At 40.2% G+C, this 9,010-nt stretch overlaps 1 protein-coding gene across 1 annotated transcript; it reads right to left on the minus strand.

Annotated features, from left to right (window-relative positions):
- Window positions 1-7,590: 7,590 nt before the first annotated feature.
- On the minus strand, window positions 7,591-8,690 carry LOC123425700 (chlorophyll a-b binding protein of LHCII type III, chloroplastic). The gene is made up of 2 exons (XM_045109412.1): window positions 8,489-8,690; window positions 7,591-8,386 (listed from the first exon to the last, which is right to left on the minus strand). The coding sequence occupies exons 1-2, from the start codon at window positions 8,621-8,623 to the stop codon at window positions 7,715-7,717; spliced, it is 807 nt and encodes a 268-aa protein (XP_044965347.1). The 5' UTR covers window positions 8,624-8,690; the 3' UTR covers window positions 7,591-7,714.
- Window positions 8,691-9,010: the final 320 nt, after the last annotated feature.

Genomic DNA, 9,010 nt, shown 5'->3' on the forward strand with positions numbered 1-9,010 from the left:
TAAAGCTGGGATCAAATGATTGAATGGATTGAGCTGAAATTTGGTCTATGATGTTAATTTGGGCATATGAAGGCAGTGTAAAAAAATTATACCATTTGGACATACCAAAGGGACACTTCCTTCATAATGTGCAATTCTGGACAGAAAATGGTAATTGAAACTAGGCTCACATAGATGATTGGACTGAGCTGAAATTTAGAGGAGGATGATAATTGGGGCACATTAAGGAACTATAAAAATTTCATAAAATTTGTATAAACAAAAATTGTACTTCCTTCACAATGCTCTCTACTGAACAGAATATTAGGGAAAATATTAGGGAAACTGGCTGAATTAAATGAGCTAAAGTTTGGTGGACTGAGCTTATATGGTCAATTTAATTCCTTGCTAAATTTTCATCAACTATAAAGCAATACAAAATGTAGTTGCTTCAAAACTGAAAATATTGCCAGAAACAAAGATTGGATGATGAGCTCACATGGATTGTTAGATGGGGCTAAAATTCTATGGAGATCTATGGTTTTGGCACATAGAATATGTGGAAAAATTCAACTCATCATGATGTTCCTATATAGTACTTCCTTCACAAAGATGTTAGCTGAACACAAACTTTGAAAATTTGCTGAGAAATATTTACTAGGAAAATGGTTACGAAAGTTTTCATGAGGCAATGATTTGGATAGGAAAGAGTGCCCAAAAAATTTGAGCGTAAACAAAGAAACAGAAATAGCACTTCCTTCACAAAGTGCTATTCTGAACTAAATAGGAAAATGAATATTGCTCAATTATTTTCGAACTGTGGAAGGAAGGGTTTTCGAACTTTGACACGTTATCACCACGCTCTACCGAGTACCAAGAGTAATACACGCTCTCCGGCATGGTCGACGTCGTCGGCCTCAAGCCCTCAACGCCGCTCCTGCCATCATGGCTCCTCGAGGCTAGAGGCTCTCGGCCTTCCCACATGGAAGGGCGCAGAAACCGCATTCGCGCACCGTCGACGCTGAACGCAGCGACCATGTCGTCCAAGCGGCGCTGGCACGCGATACATGCTCCTGTGTACAGGGGAAATCGATCAAAGAAGACAAACCTGATCTAGTTCTTTCTTTGATTCATTCTGTACCAAACTATCTAATTACCGACTGATTTTTTCATGCACATGGGCGAGAGTCACTTCATCGAATCTGACACATACGCAAAGAGGAAATCATATTGATTCTCACCGGTAACTTCCTTGGATGATGCCTTTGCACGCTCAAGCTTCTACGACGGAGTGCTCGCCTTCGACCGTAGGCGCGATCTAGCACCATGCACAGCCAGGGACGATGGTGCTCCCCACCTCACAGCAGAGGCAGCACCCTCTACCACGCAGCCAGCCATGGCGCTCGACCTAGACCGCGGCGCATCAGCGTCCTCCGGTGTGACTTCCCAGCAGTGGAGGCGACCCCCGCACTGAAGCGCGCCCACGTGCGCCCACGGACGTCGGCCCCGGTGCATCGGGACAGCTTCAAGCCCACGAGGCATCTGTCTGGCCTCGCCGCCACTTCTACCTACGCCTCTCCCTCCGGCGTGATTGCTCGAAGCGTCCTCATGTACGGCAGCGGATGCGGCTCATGGCTGCCCGCGGCCACACCCTGCGGCGGAGGCGGCGGTGGGCCCTCGACGCGCGTGGCGCGACTTCCCTTGCCCGCCCATGGCGCCCGGCTCCAGGCATGCGTAACAGGGCCTGGCCGGCATGACAAAGCGGCGGTTATGGTTACGGCGTATTTTCCCCCATTGGAACCGCACGCGAGGAGAACCTTATCTCTTGCCCATTTTGCATTTACATCAGTGTATTTGCAAGGATTACCAAAACAATCCTAAACACTCGTCCAGACTAGTCTGCCATAATACCTTTTTTTATGGGATTTTGCAAATTGGTTCTGTTAGCCTACTAGTATTTACTAGCATTCACATATTTTAGACCGTGTGATATCCGATATTTGTCTAAAGTACTGTGTTTCTGTTGAGTACCAATGTATTTCATATCCTAAGTTGATGTGATATATTTCCATATTTATCACGTGTTGAGATTAATTATGTCCATTTGCAATAAAGATGTTTAATATCTTGCAACGATAAATCGAGTACCTCTACAATACTGTTTTCTCCATTGAGTACGATGTATTCCGGAATGTATGTATCTCCATGTCCGCTACATGTCGAGATTAATACGTTTCTTTGCAATTGGGATTTTTGTTTTCTTGCAAATAAAAATAAATTCATTTTAATTGATCATTTGGTTTGATACAAGCAAGAATTGATATGCAAAATTCTAAATGTTGTTTTTCAAATTGATATTTTGGGATCACAAGGTAGTGTGTATATCTACTACACCATTTCCAGATTATTCACCATTACTGTGAGGTCTACATCTTGTCAATTTTACAAGATGATTACCTTCAAAGTGCTCTTCCAAATATTAATATTAGATGTGACTACCTCAAGAAATCATAAGGTAATATTGGCATCTACTGCAAAATTTTGCAGACTATCCATTATTACTGCAAGGTCTACATCATGCCATTCTGACAGATGACTACCTTCATAGTGATTTTCTTAAAAATAGATAACATAAGGTAATAGAATTATGAACATCTACTGACAATAGTCATACTATGTTTTCTATTACTACGAGATCTACACCATATTGGTGATTATCTTCAAAGTGTTATCCTATATAAATTGAGGTCTACACATATGTCTATAAGGCATCAACTATACTAGAATTTGCTCCTTCGAAGCATTTATTGTTGTTGTTCTTAAAATATTTTACTCTCATAGTAAATATTGTTCTTGCACATTTTGCTTGAATATGTCATAGGAAACTATGAAAATATTTGCATATACATGTGATTACCTTCTATTACATTCGTAAAATGTATGGCAATGGAGCCTACGTCACTATTTCTAATTATAGTGGATGGATACCATAATTTATAAAGAGTGTCTCAAACACTATTGCAAGATTCACATCACATTGTGGTTGTTATTTTCATGGTGACTAAGCAATGTTAAAATTGCAAAGTCTACGTTTTGGTCATGACTATAAAGTCACACTTTTTCTCACGAATGAAACCCAAAACATTAGCAACGATTTCATCGCATGGACTATATTGAAGGTTTACACCCCATGTTCACCAAGCATCACCTTGGCAGATTTTGCTCAACAAGATCATTTCATCAATATATTTTATTTTACTCCAAGAAGTAAATAAATAATGCATGATCATTTAATGTAACACATGGCTATTCTATTGATGCACATATGCATTTTATATGTCACCAACTTCACTTGGTTCTGAAACTAAGTATACAATGGATGAATATAAATTCACCTTGAATATTCTCTCAATAGAAACATGCTTCCATGAGAACATCGCGAATGATCTCCCATTTTTTAAAGACATCAAGTCTTATCGCGGCTCACAATTCTGTCACGTTAATCAACTTCAAGCTGAGATCTCATGATCAAAATCTTCATATGCAGATCCGATTGAAAACTCATTAATACACTTTACATCCTATAATGATGGTACTACCATTTTCCATGATGAAGGAACATGGAATTTCTTAAAATCATCAGACTCACCCCACAGGTGTTATACCATCATTTGAAAATCTTGTTGGTAGTGAATACCAAGTCAGTGGCGAAGAAATATGGCCATGAGGACTTCAAAGTAAAGTGGTGGCTAAAAGACAACCAAAGACAGAATTACCTCTTAATAGGGAATATATCATTTTCAAATGATCACAAAGACAACTCTCAAATTTGTCAAATGTGTGGTTATATAAATATCGTACATATGACTACCAAACCGTCAAACATATGGTGAAACCACATCACAAATTTATTCAAAAGGCTGATAAATTCAATGGGATAAATTTGAAAATTCACAAATAACAACCAAAATATTTTGGTAGATGCTTGTTTTCAGAATCTTCATCAGAAGGAGAACTAAAGTTTAGTGCGGTAAATGGAGGATGAAATCATTTGCTCTCAATAATGTCGGAGACCTCACGTAATCTCCTAATTCTCCAACATATTATTAGCCTATACTTGTACTACTGCATGTAGTACAATGTCCAATATCCTATTTCTTGGACATTATATTTGATAAATTTTGAATGTATGAATCAATTCATACTCAGTTTTCTTGCGTAAAAAAGAATTTTCTAAATCTTACAAAATATTTGGCATTAAGCCTTACAATCCTGGTTTGGGGTTGATTACAAAATTATTGACAATTCTATTGGTCACAACTTAAGAAGTTGCAAAAATTCCCAAATCATCAGATTTTATGTGCACCACATGTGCCACAGGGGAAATTAATTTCAGAAACTCTCACCTTACAATTCTAAATGAGCCAATTCATTCTTCCTTGAACAAATTAAGAAGATATATGTGGATTACTTAACCATTATGTGGGATTATTAACATACTTCATGGTACTCATAGAAACATTTATAAAATGATTTCAAGTGTGTCTCTTGTCGCACACAACCATGAATGATCTTACTAAATCAATTGCTCAACTTCTCAAAGTAAGAGCAAATTATCCTAAACAAGGGATAAATCCATTCGAATGGACAACTTTGTTGAACTCATTTCTCAAGAAATATATGATTATATATAATACTTTATGTACATATCCAAAATAGTTTAGTTCAATATCTTATCAAAGATAGTGAAATTAATAATATGACCAAACTTATAGAATCGTAATTTACTAGCCTCATGTTAGACAAATACGGCATTACACACCATAAGTATGATATAAATCATACCAACTGCATAGCATACTACTTTCCCCCTGTAGTAATTATGTGGAAATCAACAAAGTATTTCCTATCTGCAATAATTCGATTACACACCGATATGACGACTCCGGCATACATAAATGGGCTCTTACAGAAAATTAGGGATCTATGTGAGGAATGACAATTTATCTGTCAATCGAAATTATCCATAGCCCATATGCTCATTGCATCAACAGTAAGGACATTTCTGGCATTAGGGGGAGATAAGTACCACAAAGAATGCCAAGAAATAAATTAGAAATGTTATTCACATTCAGTCCATATATCCACGTACTCAAAGAATCTGAACTAGAAGTTTAGAATCACATATTTGCAACACATTGCAAATCCGCCACATACATTTACTAATGACAAAGGTGTCACTCAATTTTATATTTCTGTAGTAAAGTGTCAGAAAGAGTGGAGGTACCTCATAAACCACTCTTCTCCCGAAATGAGAGCAAGAGGGGGAGAAATCTGACCACACGAGATATATTCTCACATATGCTTCCACGGAAATAGAGGTAATCAAATCCTCAACTAGTAAATGTAATTCAACATCAAGTTGAAAGACACCTCACTGGATGCTCATCATCCAAAGCCCGACATAAATGTGCACAAATATTTTGGTGTCGGGACATCGAAACACCTTGACTCCATTGTTGTAGGAAATCACAAGGAGTTAAAAGGAATAAATACATTTCCACAAATTTCATCGATTCCTCCAGAATCATATAACATAAGTCTATATTTCTTCTCTAAATTGCTAAAACCTTTTGGGCCCCGAACCAAAATCCATGGTAGAGTGCCTCTTGTACTCATATTGGTTCACATAAAAGGAATCAAGTAATGAAGAATAGCACTCGCTCATCAAAGAGTGGTATTTACCACAGTAATACCTACTCCTCATAAGTATCTTCCATATGGAATACTAAAAACTTCTCATTCATAGACAAAGTCAATGAGGTGGTGAACAAGCGAAGCTTGTAGCAAAAGGGTTCACAGAGAGACCCGACATCGATTACGATGTAACATACCTTCTTGGTAGGAGTGGAACTATGTTTCGATAATAAATACCATTGGCAGTACAAATAATATTATCCATGCAGTGATGGATGAAGTGGCTACACAGTCATATGAGTCACTCATTTCGGAAATCTATATTAAAGTCCGTGAAAGGCATACATTTCTGAATCCAAAAACAAATCGCAACATGTATTGTGTAAAACTTCAAAAGTCACTCTATGACTAGAAATAGTTGTGAATCATATGGTACTACCGAAACAAAAGGTATATGGTCGATATAAGTACTATCATCTTATATCTGAAGATTATAGTAAATCTTGAATATTTCCATCAGGAAATAGAAGATATGACCATGATATGATGTAATGATATTGGCTCTTTATTTGATCCCAATAACGCCATATCAATGACTGAATTTGCTGGAATAGCCTTCACATGGAAGTCATATAAATGGATTTTAATGGTTATTTCCAGTTATCGTTCTAACATAATTGTTTTACCTAAAGGCATTGCAAAATATGCATAACTTAGTAGAATGGTTAACCACACTTAAAATCATGTGGTTGAGATTCATCAAAATCACATAACTTGATTTATCAAGATACTTACACTTGTGTTACTCAATACCTATAGGTTATATGAAGAGCAATATCATAAATCACATTGCTCGGAAATTACTTAACCTCGCGGATTATAGAAAAGTAAGGAAATAATTTGCAAACAAAATATTGTTATAATCCAACAAATTATACACAGTCTCATGTTCATGTCAATGGAATTGGTATGAGACGTCCTTCACATTTGCAAACTTCAGGGAGAGTAAACTCCCAAACTATAACCTATTAACAATCATCAGATTGCATATATTGTACTCTTTTTCCCTTGATGAGTTTTTCCCTAATGGTTTCTCATAAAGGTTTTTAACGAGACAATATAAACACAAGTATCTATATATGCCATATCATTTTCTTCTTATATTTTTGCCACTGGATTTTAAAGGAGTTTTCAATGACATGTACGGTTGCACTCTTTTTCCTTATGAGTTTTTTTCAAAGTTTCTCATAACGGTTTTTAATGAGGCAATATCTTCTCAAAGATCATATGTCATACTTTCTATTTTCCCTATCAGGGTTTTTAAAGAAAGTAGTCAAGACATATTAATTGTTCTCTAAACTTATCGATGAGTTTTCTCCTTCTTTAAAGGTTTTTCTCATATGAGTTATCAAGAGACAATAATCATCGTATGTTGCATCATTTTCTTCTTATTTTTCCCACTGGGTTTAAAGGAGTTTTAGCAACATATCTACATAATTCTCCTCATATTTTTCCCGCAGGGTTTTTGTGGGAGTCTCTCAAGATTATCTTGAAGATTTCTTAAGATGGAAGATCTATATGCAAGAAGCTTTCAACGATGAAACATTCAAGGAGCGGTGTTGTACAAGGGGGAGTGTTAAAAACTAATTAGTAGATTAATTAATTAGCAAATGGATGTGTCCAACCCGAATAGTCGTGTCTCTTCTCTCTCTATTGCCAACAGGTACCTGTTCTGGAGGGATGCCTCCGAAGAGACACCTCTTCTTCACACCTCTTCCAGATATATATACTTGATAATCAATAGAAATCAGGATTAATGGTCCATTCACTTTCATTCAATCTTGTTTTACTTTGACAGTAACCATCAAGAATGAGCTAAGCACATTGCAACATATAAGCAACACACATCAGAAATTAAACCAAAAAATCCTCCAAATTTTCGAATTTCAGGGATCACATCGACCATTCGTTGCTATTGCACACACATGGGAATAATTTACATTTTACAATGGCAGGCCACCGTGGCGCGTCGGGCAGCCTAAGATCCAGGCGCAAATTTGGTGGCGAAAACCCATGCATTATTGGCGACAGGGTCGTCGAGGTGGTCGAACAGGTTCTCCAATGGGCCCTTGCCGGTGACGATAGCTTGCACGAAGAACCCGAACATAGAGAACATGGCAAGACGGCCATTCTTGATCTCCTTCACCTTAAGCTCCGCGAAGGTAACAGGGTCGTCGGCAAGGCCGAGCGGGTCGAAGTACTGGCCGCCGGGGTAGAGGTCGTTGCCCTCGCCGACACCATCGAGACCGTTGATGCGGAACCCTTCAACAAGACCCATGAGAAGGACCTGGAAGCCAAGCACGGCAAGGATGCTCTGCGCGTGGACAAGGTTGGGGTTCCCAAGGTAATCGAGACCACCCTCAGAGAAGATCTGCGAGCCGGCCTTGAACCAGACGGGCTCCTTGAACTCGACGCCCACCCACTTCTGGAGCACCTCGGGGAAGACGCACCCAAGAGCGCCGAGCATCGCCCACCGGCCGTGGATCACCTCTAGCGCCCTGTTCCTAGCGAACGCCTCCGGGTCGGCAGAAAGCCCGGCGGTGTCCCAGCCGTAGTCGCCGGGGAACTCGCCGTTAAGGTACGACGGCGTCTGCGCGGAGAAGGGGCCCAGGTACTTGACGCGGTCCGGGCCGTACCACAAGTCGTTGCCCTGCGAGCGCGCGCGCACACCAGACAATCGTTAGCTCTTAGCACGCACAGATGCTAGTAGAATTGCAGACAAGTTCCGTGGTGGTCAGTTCATGGCACGTACCATGGTGATTCTGCCGTTGGTCGCGGCGGCGATGTCGCGCAGGGGGCTGGCGCTGGCGGCGCGGCCCTGGCCGCTGAGGAACGGCGTCTTGGCGACAACGGCGCGGGAGGCGGCGGCCATGATCGTGGATGCCATGTCTGCTGCTCCGGGGTCCGTACGGTGGCCTAGCCGGCTGTTGCTGCTGGGTGCTTCTCAGTGAGTGGTGGGAATTCGAGAGGGGAGACGTGTAAGTATTTGTAGCACAAGTTTTTGTGAAGACGTGGGTGATGGAGGATTTCTGGATTTGGTTTGGGCCAATCAGGGAGCAGCATTGGATCGGTGGAGGCGTGGTGTTGCCACCTCGGATCGTCGGATGGGTTCCTATCCCGTGAGTTATCCATCTCTGCCGCCACGGCGTTTTCTCGGAGAGTCTACAGGGCAGAGCGTGAAAAGGACGTGGCTTCCCTGAAGCTTGGCTTAGCTCTGCTTTTTCTTCTCTTCTACGGAGTAGTAAGTATGTTTCTATTTTTCTGCTTTTGTTTA

Source organism: Hordeum vulgare, chromosome 2H (genome assembly GCF_904849725.1).
Source record: "Hordeum vulgare subsp. vulgare chromosome 2H, MorexV3_pseudomolecules_assembly, whole genome shotgun sequence".
Lineage (NCBI taxonomy): Eukaryota > Viridiplantae > Streptophyta > Magnoliopsida > Poales > Poaceae > Hordeum > Hordeum vulgare.

Coding starts and splice junctions, on each gene's coding strand:
- LOC123425700 (XM_045109412.1), bottom strand. CDS start 8,623: ATGGCATCCACGATCATGGCCGCCGCCTCCCGCGCCGTTGTCGCCAAG. Junction 8,387..8,488: donor CCAACGGCAGAATCACCATG/GTACGTGCCATG, acceptor GCGCGCTCGCAG/GGCAACGACTTGTGGTACGG.